Source organism: Lacerta agilis, chromosome 3 (genome assembly GCF_009819535.1).
Source record: "Lacerta agilis isolate rLacAgi1 chromosome 3, rLacAgi1.pri, whole genome shotgun sequence".
NCBI classification, from domain to species: domain Eukaryota; kingdom Metazoa; phylum Chordata; class Lepidosauria; order Squamata; family Lacertidae; genus Lacerta; species Lacerta agilis.
Genome location: NC_046314.1, coordinates 40,391,170 through 40,413,669, shown reverse-complemented (window position 1 = coordinate 40,413,669; position 22,500 = coordinate 40,391,170). Strand labels below are relative to the sequence as shown.

Genomic DNA, 22,500 nt, shown 5'->3' with positions numbered 1-22,500 from the left:
AACATGATCTTATGAACTATAGATTACCACTATGGCCAAAGTTTCAGACCTTTTGAGCCATAGATGCCAACCATCAAAAGTTTGAGAGCCACAAGATGTGCACAACCTTTACACAGGAGTTAAACATCAGTTCATTTTTAGATTGATATACAATATTATCAACTGATTTCAGTTTGGCCAGCTACTCTAATGAATGCAGAAAGTCAGGTTTGTTGACTGCTTAATTTTAAAGTGTTTAGATTATTTCTCCTTAACTGTGATCCAGGAAGGTATTCAGATAAAACATTTTTGTTGTTCTTTGATCATAGTGGGACTTCAAGTTGCTTCCTTTATTGTGAGTGATACATTTCACAGGGGTATGCCTCCTTTAACATTGAATACAATATCTTCCATTCTGGCTTAAATTTTGATTTTCTTCCTCATGCTTGCTTTTTTTAAAAACATCTTGATAGTATTATGCTTAAAGCTACTTTACATATATAAATGGCATTTCACAAGACTCTTGCATGAATAGAAGAGAGGATTAGATGCCACTGCAAACTCCATCATCAAATTAGAAAATGTTACTGCAGGGTGGTGAGGTGGGTCCATCTCATTTCCTGCAGAAATAGTTACACAAGATCCTTTTTGAATGCTACAAATAAAGATTAAGGGGTGTTTTTTTTAACTTGGAAGGAGGGAGACAAACACCGTCTTAAGTGAGGCCTTAATGCCATGGGTGGAAGGGAAAGTTCTAGGGTAGGTGCAGATTAATTCTCTCCTGTATGTCTTAATGCCCTTTGAAAAGCCCTTGTAGAGAGCAGAGTAATAATCCCCCTTTCTAGGTGTGGCCTGCAGATCATGGGTGGTGGATGAATGGGGGAAGGTCCCATAAACTGGGCCTCACTCCTGCACGGTGACCATGAGCAACACTGATTGACAGCTTACCCTTTTCCAGGCCTTGATAGACTCCTTTTTTTCTCTCTCTTCCCTGGGCTTGTTTTCATTTCTTCCCTTTCTATGGTGTTCATACTACCCCGGCAGTCTTTAGAAGCCAGTGATGTTCTGCTCCTTTCCACATCTTTAGACAGCTGCTTCTCTCCCCCACCCCATGCTACTTCAGCATTCTTGTCCCTCTCCACTGTATAGTATTCTCCCCGCCCTTCTGCCTCTTACCTTTTCTGTCTGCTGAATTCCTGAGACTTCCCCTGTAACGCCAGTGGCACCTGCAGCCCAAGTGGTTGCAGAGGGCAGGGGATGCCTTGTGTGCTAGGGAGGATGCCAGTAACTCCAAAATGCATAGACAACCTTGTTGGCTCAAGAGCTACAGTTAGATTGGTCAAAGAACCACATGTAACCTCTGAACTACAGTTTGACCATCCCAGTACTGTTATTTTATATATAGCACTATCGGAGTACAAAGATATTTCTGATAGCATTTAAAATATGCCAAGTGCCTTGATTATAGCAGAGGGAAGTATTTAAGGCTATCCTGCCTGCAATGTGCACATTTTTGTTGTTCAGTCGTGTCCGACTCTTTGTTACCCCATGGACCAGAGCACGCCAGACACGCCTATCCTCCACTGCCTCCCGCAGTTTGACCAAACTCATGCCAGTCGCTTCGAGAACACTGTCCAACCACCTCATCCTCTGTCGTCCCCTTCTCCTTGTGCCCTCCATCTTTCCCAACATCAGGGTCTTTTCCAGGGAGTCTTCTCTTCTCATGAGGTGACCAAAGTGCACATAGTTGACGTTAATATGCACTGTGGGGACAGAAAATGAGATGTTCCTTCCTTCCTATTTCTTCTTCTCCTTTCTTTTTCAGACCCTTTGCTTTTATTCTGCTCATCTCTTTTCTCTGCTCTGCCACTTGTTTGGAGAGGGTAGACAAAATGCCTATGTCTACAATGAGAATGCAAACTTATTTATAAGTCTACAATCTTTCTTATAGGGAAAATTGTACCAATTTAGTGGTAGTTTTTACTATTGGAGCATTTTTCAATCTAAACAATACTGCAGATTTATAAATTCACATTCACATGTCCTTTTGCAAGTGTTATCCTTTTTTTTGTTCAAACCGATACTTCAAAAATCTTTGCTTCTTTTTAAATGGTACCTGTCAGAGAAACTCATAATGCTTACTCTTAAGGAAAATTATTTAGGCTAGCTGCTTTGGAAATTACAGCCTTCTGTGGGGTGTCTTTTTGGGCTTTTGAGGCCACTTGATATTTAAGTAAGCAGTCTCTGCAAAATTGATTTACCTACTGCTCAGAAGGATTATTGACTTCCTCTGAAAAGGGAAGACAGCTTATTTTCATTTATAAAGCTTTCCTAAAGTGATTTCTGACTCCATATAAAGAAAGATGAATTAGAAATGTGCATTCTGTAATGAAAGTTTTTTTTTTAAAAAAATTGGGAACTAGTTTCAAAATACTTTTTTTTTTTACCTTTGGTTATTTTAGGGTTTCAGTATCTAAGAATTTTTTTGCAGTAGCACCTTAGAGACCAACTGAGTTTGTTCTTGGTATGAGCTTTTGTGTGCATGCACACTTCTTCAGATACCAAAAGCTCATACCAAGAACAAACTCAGTTGGTCTCTAAGGTGCTACTGGAAAGAATTTTCTATTTTGTTTCGACTATGGCAGACCAACACGGCTACCCACCTGTAATAAGAATTTTTTAAAATACATTAAATCAACTTTAAAGTGGTGCATTTTCCTAATTTTTCTTTTTAACCAACATCTCATTAAATTAAACTAGCTATATTATCCAGAAATAAGCTAGTAAATTTCAATATGCCTTCAAATTCTTTGTACCTTTGAGTAGAAAATCTTTCACAGCACTTTTAAATACATTTAAAGGAGTAAAGGAGTAAAGTTAGCTTTAAGCCACAAATATTTCATAATACTCTTTAACAATATCAGCTAGCTGGAATCCATAATGACCTATTAGTTATTTACATCATACCAAATGAAGCAGGGCAAATTCATCAGTGTGCTGCATTGTAAAAATGCACTTCAGATTGTACCGGTTAATAATCTATTATATGGCTCCAAAAGGTTATGTTTTGTGCTACACCACAGAAGCAATTTCCCCTAAACCACCTCCTAGGGTATAATTGGTGCTCTATGTTTCTTAGTTCTTTATGATTTTTAAGAAAACCATTATGTGAGCTGGCAAGAGATTTTTCAATAATGTTAATTAGAAACTGTGCGTGCAAATCTAAGATTTGGCTTTACTTACCATTATTAGAAGTAGATGTCCTTGCATTATTATTATTTAATATTGATATCACTGTAATACCCACTGCCTGCAATCAGTGTCAATTGATTAATGTCCTATGCAGATATGTATGACTCCTTTATATGAAGAGCTGTTTAAAGAAAAAATGAAGACAGACAAACACAATATAAATGGGGCAGTTTTTATTATTGGTTGGGAGTGAGGGCACCTTATACATTGCACTGTTCCCAATACACATACAAATTTACTACCAGTCAGTCTTATACTCAGTTCTTGTGGAGCGGAGACTCCCCTAGAATCTAGGGTCTCACAGTGGTTTTCGTTTCAAACCTAAATTGAATCCTGCCAATAACTCTTTTCTAAAAATGTATTTTAAAAATAAAGAGAAAACATTCAAGCTTATATTTTTCACCATATACTGAATATTAGCACCCATGGTACATATTTGTACCATAACTTGAGCATTTTAGACATACAACTTTGGTAGATATTTTCTGCTTTTATAGTAAGGTTCTCAGTGGTATTGTAAGCTTGAACATCATTAGCATTTTTAACATTGTTCAGGAAACAGCACGTCTACAGATGGCATTAGTTTCCCAGAAATGTGCTATTTTATTGCTGCCACTGATAGACTTTTTGAGTTTTCTGTGCTATAGTGCTTCTAGTAATAAGAACATCCCACAATAAAGGAAAGATGTCAAGTGGAATTGGGGTGCTGTGGAGTTTATCAGAGAATCATAGAATTGTAGAATTGGAAGGGACCCAAGGGTCATCTAGTCCAACCCCCTGCAATGCAAGAATCTCAACTAAAGCATGCATGACAGGTGGTCATCCAGCCTCTGCTTAAAAACCTCCAAGGAAGGAGAGTCCATCACCTTTCAAGGAAGCAAGTTCCACTGTCAAACAGCTCTTACTGTTAGAAAGTTCCTCCTGATGTTCAGTTGGAATTTCCTTTCTTGTAAATTCAAGCCATCTGTTTGAGTCCTACCCTCCAGAGCAGGATCTGAACAGATGTGATTATATTGTAGGACTTGGCTGTAGACCATGGTTTTGTCTTTCTGGGTAGAAGCTAAAAGAAGCAGGTAAACATGGGTCAATGGGTTCCCTATATAAGTTGGTTCTTACTTGTCTATTCTGTAGCAGCACAGTAATATGCAGAAAGTGATCCTTGTGTGTGGACTGGTTAAGGCTTTGATTGATGGTGGGTTTCTAAAATATGCAGGGAGCTTCTACAAGTGCAGGAAGAACCCCACTTGAGAAGATTGCCCTGCAACTTGTGGGCATTATGCACAGAATGGAAGCAGGGGGCAGAGCTAGCTTGTTTATTCCCATAGCTCCCCGCCATGTGTTTACCAAACATAGTTAGAGTACACCTAAAGAGTAGCTTATGTGTGCACGCATGAGCACCTAGTTACAGACCAGAATCGATACAGTGCAGTTCGGTTGATTTGTCATATAAAGCACAAGAGACTTGGCTTTTTAAAACCTGCCATCATTTCAGAACTAAAATATTCATAGACATTTTAGAACATGTTTGGGCAGACTGATCAGGTTGTGAATATTCTGCAAATGAAAGGGAGCTAAACTTGTCATAAATTATTTATAGTAAATCATTAACTGAGCTCTAATCTTCATATTGAGCTAGTTCATCTATATGGATTTCTTGTGCAAGCTGCGTTGAGGTTTTATTATTGTTATTTTTATTATTATTGAAGAAGGAAGGATAATAAACATATTGAACAAATGTTCTCTGTAGTTTCAAAAGCCCTGAAAGGTAAGTGTTTATTAAGTTGTGGATGACAACATGCAAGTCTCTAGCAAGTCATCATCCTCATGATATTTATAACTTTGGAACAATCGCTTTGCTAGATCCATGTGTATAAAGAAATTGAAATGATGTCCCTTGGCAACCCCAAATCTCAAAATGTGAATTCTGTCACATGTAGACATGATGTAAACTAAAAATAATTGAGTGATTGAATGATGCAAATAAAGATTAGGGTTTTTTTAACCTGGAAGGAAGTTGTGGTTGCAAAATAATAATTTTGCAGAACTCCGGCTTTTCTGGTCATGGTACCAAGGACAAGAATGCTGGAGAACTCCCCCCACCCACTCACCCGCCACCTCAAGCCGACCTCTGAAAATCTTATTGAATCATCTCTCTGATTTTTAATTACAGGTGGGTAGCCGTGTTGGTCTGCCATAGTCAAAACAAAATCGAAAATTCTTTCTAGTAGCACCTTAGAGACCAACTGAGTTTGTTCCTGGTATGAGCTTTCGTGTGCATGCACACGAAAGCTCATACCAGGAACAAACTCAGTTGGTCTCTAAGGTGCTACTAGAAAGAATTTTCGATTTTGTTCTGATTTTTAAGATTTTAGCAAGCTTTGTTCATATACTTTCAAGCATACATTTAAAAGCTATGGCAGCTAGAAACTGGCTTTTAAAAAGTGGGGGAGGGTTTGGGGCCGAGAGTCCCAGGAGTGAATTTTGTGCCCGTACCCCTCTGTAGTATTGCACCACAGAGAGAGCCCTGAACTTTGCTTGTGTAAGAGGTGGTATACTTTATGAGTCGAGCTGAAACATGTACCTAAGCTTTAATGCTTTAAGGACCAAGGATAAATAACTTTTGTCAACACCTTGTTTTCTTCACGCTTGTCTTTTATAACAGCTCATCAGCTTCCTCTTGTGTATATTCAGCTTCAGACTGAAACTTGTGTATTTGAAATTTAATGGATTAAATTTGTACAGTTGTCAGGCACATTGAATATTGTGAGTAGTTTGAAGAATAAAAAAACATGTTATGCTCCAGGACAAGGTCACAGTATGTTCGATGTTGTTGTGGCTAGGTGCTGTTCCAGGGATGATGTTACCATGGAGAGAGCTTTCGTTTCCATGACATTTGCTTGCAAATGTTGATAGGCCTTCAACCTGCAAAGGGTTTTGTCCTCTGACATGCATAGTGGGTGGTGGAATATTTCTTCTCAAAGCTTTTTGTGTGTTTTGCATTGCAAAATTAATATAGTGGAATATTACAGAATACCTCTGACACCCAGGCATTGTACTTTTGTTTTTCCTTTAAAATTAAATTGTACTTTTTGCTTCTTCAGTATTAACTTAAGAAAAACAACAACAGGTAGATAGACATGCAACTGAAATCTTTGCTTTATTGCAAAGTTGTGAGTTAGAGAAAAGAAAGCCTTTAAACTGAGTTGCCAGACGATATTTTGTGAAGTAATCAATAAATTGATGTAAAAGACTATAAAATCTTAATTTTCTCTGTCTTTTTTTTTAAACGACACCTTGAGGTGAAATAGTTAGGTACATTTATATGGGTGCCACTTTATATGGTAACCATTTTCCTAGAAAGGTAATTATGACAAATGTGATAAGAATCTGCCGGCAGCTCTTGTAATTCTTATATGTAGAAATTATTCTAATTGCTGTCACAAGTGCATCCTCTATATTGTAAATAATGCTTTCGTATTGGTTATTGATGCTGGCACTTAAAGATTTTCTTTTCTCCTTCCTATTAACAGTTTTCTTTCCCCTCTAGAAACAAAAAAGTCACAAACTTACAATTATGTTGCTTCTTTTCAGCATTTCTGTATTGTAGAAGGAATGGAGAGGAAAAGGACAAGATGATAACATTTCAGATTAGGGATCAGCAATATTAAATTACTGGGTTTTTAAAAAATGTGAATGCAACAATATTACCCCTTTTTGCTTCACCACTACCTTTAGGATTAATTTAATTTAATTTCAGCCACCCCACAGTGTGCATTATCCTTTATTAGGTTATTAGGTCCAATTATTTGAAATGTTCAGTGGGTCCTACAGTCTGTCCCATAATGACTTTTCTGAAGATCCTGATGGTAAGCTTTTCACTAAAACACAGTATTGCCTAGAGAGATCATGAAAACTCTTACATCCAAATTTCACTTGTGAACATCCAAAATATCAACATCACAAACCAAACATTGTCCTGACCCTGTACACTTGTAGAACTATTGTGGCATGACTGGTAAACAACTCTAGTAGCTGCTGCTTTCCAGTCCCTTCATTCCTTCCAAACCTGTTGATGTTCATGAAGATCCACAATCAGTTTTTTGACATGAACATGTAGCAATTATTGTAGCTCTTCAGGCAGATTTCCATAACTTTTGCATTATATCAAATGCAAATGCAAATAGGGTTTTGTTTGGCCAGACATTTTAATAACCCAGAAAAAAATTAGATTAATTGGTGGAAATATAACCATTATGTTTTTATATATGCTGGAAGTCATATATTATTAATATATTATTATTATTATTATTATTATTATTATTATTATTATTATTATTATTATTATTATTAACCTAGATTCAGGTGTAGCAAAAGAAAAGTAAGACTTTTTAACTAAACCAATTTCTTCTGTGTATGAAAACAGATAACAAAGGGGGGGTTTCCTATCTTATATAGGCATGTAGATAATTTTCAAATAGCTGTTTTGCTCACAGTTTGCTCACAGTGATTGTTAGCAGGGTTTCTGTCAAGTGGTCATTTGAGCATTAACAAAAATGTAAACTTTTACTGCTATGAGTCACACTGCAAAAGACTTTTTTTTCTTGATTTGGAATAATTTCTCAGCCCCTTATGTTTAAAAGCTTCCAGCTGCATTTTAAGTTTTATGTAAGTGTACATTATTAGAACTTCAGTACAGAGGTTGTCCTGGGAAAAGGTAATTACATTTTACAGATCTTGTTAGCATAATTATCCCATATTGTACACTCACTGGAGTCTGACAGGGTTGCTCAGAGCAAGGGGAAGGCAAAAGTAAATTAAAGTTGAAAATCATTTGGTATACATCAGAGAGAGTGAGGGCACAATAATTTGGAATACAGACAATAGCTAACATTTTAATTCACAGAATTGGCCCATTTTGACCCAGCCATCCACCTTACACAGCAGTTTTAATTCAACTTCACACACAGCAGTTGATATTTCTATAGCATGGCAGGTGCTGATTGTTCTGCTACTTGGTAAAAGTTACATTTAAAGCAGCCCTCAGAGGAACACACATTAAAAGGAAAGAAACAGAAGAAAAGCGTCCATAGAATGTCTTAGAGAGGTTCTCAAACTGTGGTCTGTGAACTCCATTCAGGTAGTCCATGAAAAGGTTATAGAACACTTTGATCACATAAGCAGGCACGTCTGGTGCTCTAGAAAGGCAATGGTTATGAAAATATAGTATGATCTCATCTTACATTTAACTTGCACAATTTCAACCATACAAGGTTGAAAGCAGGCTGGTTAAAATTGCACAAGTTAAATCTAAACAATGAGGAGAGCTCAAAAGCCCTTTTTGCACCAGGTATGGTCGAGATTCACCTTGCTTGCAGCGCAAGGCCTGCTCAGTATGCCAGCTCTGGGCATACAAATCAGCCTTAGGATTCCAGAGCTGATGTGCTGAGAGAGCCTTGCCTAACAAGCAAAGCAGGAGCTTAAAATTCTTTTTGCGTCAGGTCCTCTTGGGTTACCCAAGGCAAGAAAGAGCTTTTAACCCAGGCATAGGCAAACTTTGCCCTCCAGATGTTTTGGGACTGCAACTTCTATGATCCCTAGCTAACGGGACCAGTGGTCAGGGATGATGGGAATGGTAGTCCCAAAACATCTGGAGGGCGAGTTTGCCTGTGCCTGTTTTAACCTCTCCATCTTGCTTGCTTGCTTGGAGTACTGGGACTTCTCTCTCCCTTTTACTCTCTAGCTGTGGAGTGGCTCCAAGGGTTAGTTTATACATGATTTTCGTATCTGAAACCCACACATAATAAATGATTCTACTGTATTAGTAAGGCACGTGCTTTGATTCATAAAACAAAAATCATTAAGTGATCTACGAAGACCCCCAGCCATTCTCAAATGTTCCGTGATGTGTGGGAAGAGGGAAGCTTGAGAACTGCTTTGTTAGATTTTTGTTTTCATAGAGGTAGACCTTGAGATGGAACCATGAAACAGCTGGTTTGAGCTTCAGTTCTCTTTGTCAGATGCTGCTGGACAATTTAATCTGGTATGCTGAATATAAGGCTATATTTGAGGCCTTTGCTCAGTCAGCTCTCCTGCCCTCAGCTGCTCCATATCTTCTTTGTTAAACAATTCTACCAATTCTCTTTTTTTGGTCCTTGCTCTCAAAGCTTCCTCCTGTGTATTAATTCCTCGATTCCTTTTTTTTAAAAAAAACACAACAGCAACCCTTTACTGCAAAGCCGTTGAGTTAACGGTTAACCGCTAACTTTGTGTCCCACATCCCCCCACTGAAATGAAACTTAATTACATTGAATTGCATTTCCTCTCATCCTTCCCTTATTACCCTTCCCCTCACACCTTTTTCTGTCTTCACTTCACTTTAAAATTTTGACTGCAAACCCTTAAATAGCAGTGACCTTTTTGTTGTTGCTTGTATTACCCTAAAAGTGTGTGAATGGCACTAAATGAAGATGAGCTTTTTTTGGTCTTAGGCTCCAATCACTGAACTATATTGGCTAGTAGATAGATCTCCACCCCCACCCGGCTTATAGAGAAGTCTTGCTGCCGTATCTTCCTGAATGTAATGATTTAGCGGTGTAAGTGGGATGCTACATGTGTTCCCCTCTAAATTAACTATTTGCCTCTTGAAGACAGATTTATTCCTGTAGAATTAACCAAGGTTAAATTTACCCTTTGCAATTTTAATCTAGATCTCAGCATATGAATTTAATGCAATTAAAACTCATCATTGCGTAATTATACACCAGAATATGCTTTTTGAAAGGATGATTTTGTTTCTGCTGTGAGATTATTTGAATTTAAGTTGTACAGTGCTTCAAGAATATGAAACTATCAGGGGACAAGGTCCTCTGGTGATGAAAACAGCTTGTCCCTTGTTTTCTGCAAATCTAGCCGTAATTTGGGCTCTTTGTAAGAGAGCAGCACACAGTGCTTAATTATCATTGTTTACGTAGGTCTTGTTTTTATTTATATATTTATAATATATAAATAAGGTAGTCCAGTAATCATTCTGATGCTTTTGTACTCAAATTAGGAATGGACTGCAGTGACTAAAAGGCAATCTCCTTATTACTTGAGTAAAAGTAATTGAAGGTGGGGAGCCTTTTATTCTTTACCTGAAGGTGATGTCTTTCCATTTTTGTTTGTGGCATCACTCTGCCAGTACTATACAGTGTTAGACTACTGACTAACTAAAGAAGGTTGGCACAAGGATGACATACTGTACATTGAGGAGGAAAGCCAGATGATTCAAATGCGTATTTTGGAGGACCTGCAGCCAATCCATCACTTATTCTCCTTTCCATAAATTGTTGTTCAAAGTGGAGGTACAGAAGGAATGGTAGATATAATAACACCTCCTGTGATTTGGGTGAGAATAGTGCAACCAAAAGGACAAAGTATTCAGATTTAATAGCTTGCCCTTTTCTGAACCAGGGACACATGCTGGAAATACAGTGGTTTCTAATTGGTGGGCTATGGCTCTGATCTCTGCATCAAAACAATTGTCAGTTGAGTCGTTGTTTTGTATTTTGTATGCTTTCAGATCACTTGAGATGGTCTGAGAGCGGTTTTGTGTTTAATGGGGCTGGGGTGACTAATTTGTATTTCACGATTGTACTCAGATGCTGCTATTGAAACACATACATGGTTAGGATTTTAATACACTAAAGAAGTAAAATATCAGTCAAATGATACTGGCTTGAAAAAGTCACTTTTAAGGCAAAGTGGCAAACTAATGCACAGAGCCATTTTCTTAAGGCTTTCTTAATGCTGAAGGTGGTGAACTTGAAAATACTTATTACTCATTTTTACAGTGAGATAAAGTGGCAACATTCATAGCTGTAGCTGTACAACCGAGCACACAGTCAGCAGTGCAGGATAGTCTACAGTTACTGCCAGAGCCCTGCATATGTGTGCAGGCTGATATTTCAGAAAGATAAAGAATATGTCGATGACTGAATTTGCACTCTGTGGTGGCAGTAGATCATGCAGCCGTTTTCCACTAGTGGTTTTAGCTACTAGGGGTCAGCGTGTTATGTACTTTAACCAACTCTATAACCCAAACATAACTTCTTAACTTTATCTCCCCACCTCATCTTTGGGGATTAACTAATGCAATTAATGACCAAATTGGGAAGCATTGCACAGGATTGTTGGATCTTAACCTTATTCATAACTCAGGGAAAGAGTGCTTGGCAAACTGGCAAATCAAATTAGAATGGAGTTTAATTACTCAGTTTTTAACAATACTAACACATTTACCTTACCTGCTTATTATTTCATTTACTGGTATCTCAAAGCAGCAGGACTATCAGGCTAGCCAGTGGAATTAAGGTGGCACTCATCTTGTTTTCTATCCTTTCTCTTACTGAACAGTTTCTTCCTGTTCCTACTGCCATTTGTCTTAATGATGAGATGGGATAGAGGACCAATCATCCATTAATACAAAAATATAAAACAAATCAACTAAAAGAAAGAATTTTAAAAATCTAATATAATAGAATAAAGAATATCTTCTTACTTTACATACAACTTCCCATCCACTCCATATTTCACATATTCATTATTAACTTATTGCAAAAACTTGTCAGATTGTTATCAAAGCCAGAAGTATAAATAAATATTTAATTATCTGTGGTCTCGATTCTTACTACCAACTACTACAGATGTTATTTGAATGCTACAACAGTTTAGACTGCGACAATTAAACAGAAAACCTCTCCTATCATATCAAATAAATAATGGGATTAATTATAATATTTAAATGAAGGTAGCTATGGAGAAAAATTTGTCATGTTTTTGTCATGCTCAGTGGAATATCAAGAAAAGCTATTAGTAGGCTTTTGAAATGAGATGTTTAATGAGGCCTGAGCTCTGAGTTTAAATTATGGCACGTAAGAAGCAGACATTTAACTGCTGTAATTACAAATATAATGTACAATAAAAATGTGTTGATCACATGCTTTTTGCCTGAAGACTAAGGAACAATTGAAATATCTCAAAGTATTGACAAGTCTAGTATATACACAAATAGTGCACTCAGTTCCTTGTGTGTCACTTCCTATGTAGCCTGTCAGCGCCATCAACACAGGTTGATACCAGCAGGTTGGGGGGAACCTCTGCAGAAGTACAGAAGATATTTAGACACATAACCTTGAAGGTAGTGGTGGGGAGCCCAAAAAAGCTTATGGAGGACTAGGTGGGCTCAAGGGGTATGGAATGCTGACTGACCATTGCAGGCACTGTAATGGAGTGCTTGTAAGTCTGAAAAGAAGCACTGTAGACTTCAATATTTCGTTGCAAGTCCAAGCTGTAATAGCTACCGGTACTGTAATTTTCTAAATATTATTTGCTTGCCATTGCTGTTTGGAGACCCTGCAAATCCAACAAAACTTTTTACATACCCCTGACTATTAATGTATATGATAAAGGTGCATAATCCTCTCTAACTGATGAAATTCAGTCATGCTTTGTGCAATTACTGGCACAATAGACATTATTTTATAATCATGTGTGTTCATTTTTCTCTGTCTGACATTCTGAACAGTACAGACTCGATCTACCATGAGGATTACAATGAGCAAGTCTCTAGACCCACTAGCTTCCCTATACAGTATGCCACAAGCAGAAGCATTTTTTCACAGAGAGATGCATTAAAATGTATCACTTCACTCCCTGTGACACATAGTAAACTTTCTAAAAGATCCCAATAAATAATGCTTACCTCCTTCCTTTATATGAGGAAGAGAGATGCAAAATGTACATTCATATATTTGTGATTCTTTTCATTAAGAACTACAAAACTAAAATGAATTTTTTTAGACCTTGTATCTCTAAAATGGTGGCGCTGTGGTCTAAACCACTGAGCCTAGGGCTTGCTGATCAGAAGGTCGGCAGTTCGAATCCCCACGATGGGGTGAGCTCCTGTTGTTCGGTCCCTGCTCCTACCAACCCAGCAGTTCGAAAGCACAGCAAAAAGTGCAAGTAGATAAATAGGTACCGCTCCAGTGGGAAGGTAAACCCCGTTTCCGTGCGCTGCTCTGGTGTCGGTATTCCATTGCGCCAGAAGCGGCTTAGTCATGCTGGCCACATTGTCTGCGGACAAACGCTGGCTCCCTTGGCCTATAGAGCGAGATGAGCCCCACAACCCCAGAGTCATCTGCGACTGGACCTAACGGTCAGGGGTACCTTTACCTTTACCTTTATCTCTAAAATGTATATATAAAATAGTGTGCACCCTAATCTCTGAGCAATGTAAGAGATTTCATGGGGTACCACTACATACATAATTTTTCATTTTCTTACAATGAAGATCACTTCAGAACCTTGTATCTTCATGCTATATGATTTTATTTCTACATATATAAAGGTTTAGCATAGGATGGAAGGTCTTTGGCTTTAACATTCTAACAAATCTTGCTCCCCATTAATTTTGTAGGACCCCACCCCCAAGCCATAGCTTTGGATTCAGTTCAGGAAGCATGTCAAGCCTCTACTGTCTCCTCCCTGCCCAGTTCAAAATTCCTGCTGCTTTGTACAACTTTAACACTCTGAAAGCCTGAATGATATAACCTCCAGCCAGGGAAAGGCCTCCCTCTCTCAACCCACTTTCTGGAAAGCGCTCCAGCTCTTTAGTTTCTATGGCCTCACAAGTGCAGTTCTTTAGCTATGCAAAAAGATACTTAACAGACATGGCTAGAGCCATTAACTTAACAACAGTGCTTTTTTCTTTCTTTCTAAAAAAATGAAGATAAGCATCTGGATGTTGTTCTTGCAGTTATATTCTAAATGAATGTTTTAAAAAGGTAAAGGTAAAGGACCCCTGACAGTTAAGTCCAGTTGCAGATGACTCTGGAGTTTCAGCACTCATCTCGCTTTTCAAGCCAAGGGAGCCGGCGTTTGCTCGCTCCACAAACAGTTTTTCCGTGTCATGTGGCCAGCATGACTAAGCTGCTTCTGGCGCAACGGAACACCAAAACCAGAGCAGTGCACGGAAACGCCGTTTACCTTCCTGCCGGAGCGGTACCTATTTATCTACTTGCACTTTTTGCCGTGCTTTTGAACTGCTAGGTTGGCAGGAGCTGGGACCGAGCAACAGGAGCTCACCCTGTCACGGGGATTCGAACCACCGAACTCCAAGGACATCAGAGCTGAAAGATAATTTACAGTGCAATCCTATGTGTGTCTATTTGGAAGCAAGTCTTACTGGGTTCAGTGGGATTTATTACTACATAAGTGTGTGGAAGATGGCAGTCCCTTGCAAAGTAACATTACCCTGCACCACCATTTAACTATATTTCTTGCAGTCAAAACAATCAAGGAAGGGAAATAAACCATAGTCTCCTGTGCTAAATTTGCAGGTTGTGATGATCCAAGTGCATAAGTGTGGGGACTCATTTCACCCTGTGCTTAGAAGCATGGAGTTAGGGAATGGATGGAATGCATAGCAGTAGGCAGCACCATTGTTACATTGTGAGAATTTCTTTCATTTGTGGTATCTGCAGTTGAATGCCTAAGTATATTTACTGGGGATCTTCACCCTCCAGAGGCTGTTTGCCAAAGGAACTTGACCAAGTGAGACTAATGAATGGAAGGTTTGGCTTTTGTCTTCCTGGAAGGTTGGGCAAATTAGGTAATCATGGTAATGGCTCAGCCTTTGAGAGGAAGTAATTTATCTTGTGTGTGATTTCCCACTCTCCTCTCATAGACAGTTAAGTGTAAGGACAATGGAATCCAAGGCAGATTGCTGCTGATTAAGGCTAGCTGTCATAATTGTAGGTGTATGGGCAAATTTTTGTTTAGATAATAAAGCAAAGAAAGTGCTTGTCCAAAACATTTTTCAGCCTAAATGATTTGATTAATCTCCAGGATTTCCAAATCCCAGGAGTGCTATTCTAGTTGTGGAATTCTGCTTCCAATCTAAAAAAAATATTTCCAGAGGTATAAAGCTTTAATATGCTTTATCTTAGATGGAGATATATGGAAACGCATTGCAGAAGTCAGCAGGGTTCTAACATCATTGGAGGTAAGTGGTTGCCACCAAATCAATACCTCTTTGGGCCTTTATTTGGAAGAAGAAGAAGAAAGTGTGGGGCCCATATTTGGCTGGTTTCTTTTGCCCAGACTTCTAAAATCCAAGCTAAAGCCAGTTTCAAGGCTGACCTTGATTGCTGGTGCAATGGAGAGTTCTCAGTTGAAGAAAACACCTTTTAACATGTTGTTTTTCCATCATAATAACTCTGTTTATGTAATAAAACTTAGGCTATTTTAGGATAAGTTCCAGGAAAGTTGGTGATGAGGAAAAGTAAATATGTAATTTTCTTTAGAAGCCATGGGGCAAGGGAATGATACACAAAGGATCTAAAAAAAATTGGGCAAAAAGCTTATATTAAGGTAAAGCTAAAGCAGAAGAGGCTCTCTAGGGAAGGATCCCTAGCAATCTCATAGTGGTTGAAGGCCCCTGCCACTGGACCTTTTGGCAGCAGACATTGTTCGTGCTCTCTTGTTAAAAAGCCTGTAGTCATTCAGGAGCTGTCAGTGTGGCGTTCTCTGTGTGTGGTTGGATGACAGCACCCATCACCCCCTGTCAGAATGGCTATTGGTCAGGGATTATGGGCACAGTAGTCCAAGAACCTCTGGAGGACACTATGCTGGCTGTCCCTGCTATAGCATACTGTAGGGCTTCTGACACACTTTTACCTTCACCAGGGATACTTTTACTATCAGTAACATTCACACTGATGTGTAGTGTGTGAGATTTTTTTTTAAAAGCAGGACATTGATATCATAGACATGGATAAGCCAAAAAAGAACCTGCAGGTAGCTACCACAAAGAAGCAATAAGTGAATTTTCATTCAGGAATGGTGATAGCATATCCTGGCAGCCTTACCCAGAGTTCTGTATAAGCTCCTATAAAATGCCCCAGAATTCTTCCACTGAGATAGCATACCTCCAATATAAGAACTTTTACTCTCTCCCAGTCAAGTTGAACACTTTCTTTTTTTAATCTTAAATTCTACATGGACTATATAAGATGAATAACTGTGTTTAATTTTTAAGGTTAGAAATCTCAGGCATTAACTAATGTAATGTTACAGTAATAATGTTCAAGCAACATTTTTAATTAATTGATGTCATGTTGCATGTAAAATCTCCTAACAGCTGTTTAAATAGGACTCAGAGGAATATAGTAGTTCAGGTGGCAAAAATGCAGACTTAACTATTGCATGTAAATGAGTTTGGATAGGCTTTTGCCAGAAAATTGGGTAGTGCCTGTTAGGATACATTCTTAATAATGACTGAATATTGTGACCGGCAATATTTTTTGTTGTTGTTGTTTAGTCGTTTAGTCATGTCCGACTCTTCATGACTCCATGGTGCCTGCCGCAGTTTGGTCAAACTCAAGTTGGTAGCTTCAAGAGTACTGTCCAACCATCTCGTCCTCTGTTGTCCCCTTCTCCTTGTGCCCTCAATCTTTTCCAACATCAGGGTATTTTCCAGGGAGTCTTCTCCTGAGGTGGCCAAAGTATTAGAGCCTCAGCTTCAGGATCTGTCCTTCCAGTGAGCACTCAGGGCTGATTTCCTTAAGAATGGATAGGTTTGATCTTCTTGCAGTCCATGAGACTCTAGAATCTCCTCCAGCACCATAATTCAAAAGCATCAATTCTTCGGCGATCAGCCTTCTTTATGGTCCAGCTCTCACTTCCATACATCACTACTGGGAAAACCATAGCTTTAAATATACGGATCTTTGTTGGTGGCAGTATTTAGTAGATGGAAATAAAGGACTATGCTCAAACAAGTTAAATTCAGGAAGAAAAATTTCTGTTGGAGTCCAGGGAAGAACATCACAATGTGTTGGCTGTTAGTTTGCTGGGGGAACAAATGACTGCATCCGATACATATTTTGGAAAGTTGGTTGTCTCTCTGTCTCTTCTCTATGTAGATATCACAACCAAATCTACATGGTGGTTCTGAGATCAAGGAACAGGTTTTGTTGTATGTTTGGTTATGTTTGGCACCATTTTGAATCAAGATGATGAACTGAACCTTTCATAACAACACTGACTTTAACCTGTGATTTCAAAACTGCACTATGTTTTTGATTTCCTAGAATTCCCAAACAACACCAGGCACTTTTTGTTAGTTGTCTAGAGAGACCAGTAGGAAGGAAGTGACATTCTCTCTGCTTTTTCATAAAGTCATACATTGGATCGTACTAGGTTCTAGCTAGTGGTGACCCTCCACTGACATAAGGTAGCCTACTATGATTCAAGAGACTTATGTCAGTTAGATGGCGAGGGAAGTGACTGTTGTAGACCCAACAGATCCCTGCACCACCTTCTATGCTGTTCCAAAGGATCCCCCAACTCTGGTGCAGACCGGGGTGCATGGACTTGCCAAAGTAGCCTCATTGTCTGTCCTGCTGATTTAAACTTCCACTGCATTGAAGAGCCTTCCATCCGTGGAAGGACATTATTGGATACAACCCATGGTTAGTAAACTGTGCATAATTGTTGAACATCTTGGTTGGAGGTGGGGCATGTGGCAGCAGGCTAAAGCACTGATGCACTGAAGGCTATAAAGAATTAGGGGCATGAGCATGTTCCATGCATAGCATACTATATTAACCTGTTAATTGATTTTTTAAATGCAAAAGTGGCAGGGAGGTTCATAGGCTTTTACCCAATGCAAGAAAAATCTGTGGCTATTTCAGCTGCTCACCAAGAACATGCCCAGAATGACAGCTGCAGTCAAGTCTCTATAAATGTGCTCAGCCAAATACTGCTTCAAGAGTCTACCTACGGATTTCCATATTTTGTATGGAGAGAAAGTATAAGTAGCAGCTTGCATAACATTTACTTTGAGAGCCATGCAGACCTTGAGATTGCATCCAATGGGATTTGCTTACTCTGGTTCACTTCCTTAGTTTCTTCTGTTGCATGGGTGAAATGAGTCTGAATATGATGAGAGAGAAAGATAAGTTTCTTTATCTGTTTCCCACTTCTATAATCATGCAGGCCTATATCATGATTTCCCCTCTCCCTATCCCAGCCATCTTTTTTCTAAATTAATTTTTCGTTGTAAGGTAGACATTCATTTGAGTTCCTTGTTTTCATACCTTTTCCAGATACTCTTTTTTTTAGATGAGCTCACTTCTATAAGACGATGTAATGACCACCAAGTTAGATGGCTTTAAAATGGTTTTAAACAAATTTATTATTGTTATTTATTGAATATATATACCACCCTATACCTGGCGGTCTCAGGGCAGTTCACAGAACAAAATCAAAATATAAAACCACAAAATACATAATCAAAATATAAACAACCTAATAACCCCCCTAAAAAAACCCACATTTTAAAAGGAACATTTTTGCCTGGCGCCTATAGGTATATAATGAAGGCGCCAGGTGAACTTCCCTGGGGAGAGCATTCCACAGACGGGGAGCCACTGCAGAGAAGGCCCATTCTCATGCTGCCACCCTCTAGACCTCTAGGAGAAGGCACACGAAGAAGGGCCTCAGAAAGTCCAGGTAGGTTCATATGGAAAGAGGCGGTCCTTGAGGTATTGCAGTCCTGAGCTATTTAAACACTTTGAATTGGGCTTGAATTTATGGAGAATGGCTATCAGTGGCTGCTAGTCATGATAGCTGGGGACAACTCCAGAAATGGAGGCAATATGTCACTGAATACCAGTTGCTGGGGAGCACAAATGAGGAAGAGTATTGTTGTGCATATTTCCTACTTTCAGGATTCCTCTATGCATATAGATTGCCACTATGAGAACAGGATTCTGGGGTAGGTAGGCCCAGTGGTGGAAGAAACCTCTGTGCCGCCTGGGGCGGCAGCGTGGAGACACCCCCCTGGGGGTGGGACGTCACAACATGTGCGTCGTGACAGGCTGCGCATGCATGGGAATGCCGTGCATGCACAGTCCATCCGGCCCGGCGCTGCTGCGACCGGGCGACCCGCTGAGTGGGCGGCGGGGCGTGGGGCTGCCCCATCCCCACAGGCCACCGCTCGCTTGGCGGCTCGCTCGGTCGCCACAGCAACAGCAGTGCCGACTTGGATGCACAACTGGGGCAGCCCCATGAGCCGCTGCTCGCTCAGCGGTTCGCTCAGTCACCACAGGAGCAGCAGCGCCGACTCGGATGCATCCCACCTGGTGCTGCTGCTCCCGCGGCGACCGAGGGAACCGCTGGGTGAGTGGCAGCTTGGGCTGCCCCGGCCATCCGTGGAGCAGCACGGGCGGCGGGAAGTGGTGGGAGGGGGCCTCCAAGTGTCACCCCCCTCCCCTGGAACCCGGGGCGCCCCGCCCTTGCTATGCCACTGGGTAGGCCTTTCGTCTGCTTTAGCAGGGCCCTTTTTGTATTAACATGTGGCTCCTCCAAGAGTATTCTGTTCCATTAACCTACATTTTGGTGTGTTTGGTAATAGGTGTATTCTTGTTCCCATACAGGAAGGTGGTGGTTGTTGTCAAAACTGCTGTGGGTGTTACTTAGGAAGCTGTTGCTAGAGCCAGAGCTGTTGAAACACTGACTTGTGGCTTCCTACAATAATTCACACTGTGTCCTATGAAATCATAATTGAGTTCCAACTTTATGCACACACTGCTTAGAATTCCAGTCACTTTCATGACTCCTCCCTGAAATGGCAAAAATGCTTGCAAAATGATTCTCCCCACCCAATTTCAGCTTTCCTTATGACATGAATTTTTTTTCTAGACTTGGTTGAATTTCAAACTTCCATCCCTATTTTGACACACTTGTGCAAGATTTTGAAATAATCACAATGTTATGAAAGCTGATTCTTATCTTTAGAAGATATAATTTGTGTGTTTTATTATCCAGTTACCTTTCTGAATTGCACATTGTATAACAAACCAGTTTGGGATAAAGGTACGAACATCCATCGTTAGGCATATCAGGTTTTGCTTAGTAACTTAATGGGTTTGGCAGGGTGAGGGCAACTCAGCCATTTCATGAATTCATTTATTACATCTGACCATTTGGACCGCATGACAACTGTGTGCACTGTTCCCCAAATATCCCCCTTAGCAGATTAAGAATAATAATAGGGACAACATATATTTTACAGAAGAGGCTTGTAAAATCCCATATAGCCATCTTCTAGTAGGTCTGATTACTTCCTGCTTCATGTAAAAGCACCAGGCATGAATTTTGGGATGTTACAGTACAGACATGGCCATTCTGAAATATCTGACAAGCTATCAGATGCTGGATTAAAAACAAAACAACGTTCCTTTAATTTTTATTCTTTTTTTTTTTTAAGAAATACAAGCCGGGACGATGTGATGACATTTTGAAATGGAAGCCACCCAGTCTGAATTCGGTGGATTTTCGTCTAAAAATAACAAGAGTTGGTGGAGAAGGGTATGTAAGCTCTTCCCATTCATCTTATTTTTAGCCTCATTTTTATATATAAGTGGACTGTGTACTATTAGGTGTGTTGCAGGCAAGTGGACTGCAGATGAGGAAGCTGGGTGAGACAAGAGTTATTTCAAGTTATTCCTCTTCAGCAATTCTTCAGACTCTTTGTAGGTTCCAAATAATTTCTAGCCTTGAGGAAGCATATGCTTAATTCCAAGCAGCAATGCAATTTTTTGTGTTGCTGTAGCAGTCCCCCACCCCATCCACAAGTTTTCTCTTACAAAGCTTTCCCTTGTGCCAGGTTAACAGACCCAAATTTAGAAAGCCACTTTTGAGTAGCTGCATCATCATTGCCAGCAAATACAGCAAGGCTCACAAAGGAAAAGCAACCACAGCTCTTACACTAGAAAAAACAAGCCTATCTGGAGGATAGAGACAGCTTAAAGAGGAGGTAGAGGCACACCCAGCAAACACAGAAGCTTTCAGAGAAAAGGGGAAAGTCACAAACTTTGCTCTGCCCACTTTTGTCATGCCACAAGGGCATCCACAAGGGAGTGTGACCCCCAGGCTGAAAAAGACTTCTCACTTCTTCAGGATGAGGGTAGAAAGGCAATCATGGAATAGTGATTTATTTATTTAGTCCTGATATTGCATTAGGCTCTGTGGATTTCTTTTCAAGCCCTGCCAATGGCTTTAAGTTGGACTTCCCAAGGCACAAGGAAGGATTGAGAAAGGATGGCTAGATGCACTGCTTCAATGGATGGGCACAAAGAAGCATTCTGTAATATTGAAAGTGTCAGTGGAGGGGCTCATCATTTTAATATTTGATATGCTAGAGCTCATGCTGTCCTGGAGCTATGCAAAAAAATGGTCTTGTTTAATAACCTATTTGGGGAGGTGATGTATAGAGATTGCAGATTAAGTTTGCTAAAATTGCAATGTCCCAAGTAGCTTTTTTGCTTGTGTTAAAATTAGAAAAGTTATATTCCGGTCTGCCAAAATCAAGTGGGTACCTTGAAATGATGAAAAGGCAGAGTTATGTGGTAGATATTTCATTCAAATTAGGGAAAGGAAGAAAGAAACTGTCAGTTTCTTTAAAATAATAGCAGTGGTAGGAATAAACTAGCCTAATAACTGCAGGTTTGTCATAGAAGGGTTCTAATAAGTGTGAAAAATCATGTGCTTGTCATTGTTAGTGCTAAACTACATATGTGTATGTAATGCAGGAACTGGAATAACTTCAATTTTTAATGTGAATGTTTAACGTGGTAATCAGCTAGTTTTAATTATTTGAAATAATTTTCTTTTACAAAACTTATCAAACAGTAATTGTTGATAATCGTTTATTGCTGCAGAATTTCTGCTTCTGTTCAAGCACTGTAAACCTTTATATTTTGCAAAATATTACAGAATTCTCAGGAACCAGTGTTGCCACGATAAAGGCATAATAATATGGTTCTGTGCCTACACATAGTAGTGTTTGGAACTCAACCCCGGGATATGGACTTCTCACTCAAAGAAGAAAAACAACTTCTTCCTTGCAAGTGATGATCTTTGGTCATTCTGTGCAGTCTTACATCCTGTAGCAACTGAGCAGAAAGGCTCATGTCATCTGTCTCTTGAGGCATGTATAAAGGGAGAACTCTCTCCCTTCAAGAGAAGGGTACAAGTACCACCTCATAGATGACTACTGAACTTGCATCAGTAAACAACCTGTTAGCATTTTTGTTCACTACTGCAATGTATAATCAAGCAGAAGAGACAGTGAAGAATGCAACCAAATCAGTCTTGAGTATGTGGAATTTTAAAAATAAACTTAACATTTCAGACACACTGGACAAATGTTGGATAGCTGTG

At 39.5% G+C, this 22,500-nt stretch overlaps 1 protein-coding gene across 3 annotated transcripts in view; it reads left to right on the top strand.

Moving 5' to 3' along the window:
* Positions 1–22,500, top strand: part of RNGTT (RNA guanylyltransferase and 5'-phosphatase) — a 118,255-nt gene that overhangs the window by 76,463 nt on the left and 19,292 nt on the right. For all 3 annotated transcript variants that reach the window (XM_033143395.1, XM_033143396.1, XM_033143394.1), the window contains one exon: positions 20,546–20,646. In XM_033143395.1, coding sequence (XP_032999286.1) covers positions 20,546–20,646 — 101 coding nt within the window. The remainder of the gene's footprint in view (positions 1–20,545; positions 20,647–22,500) is intronic.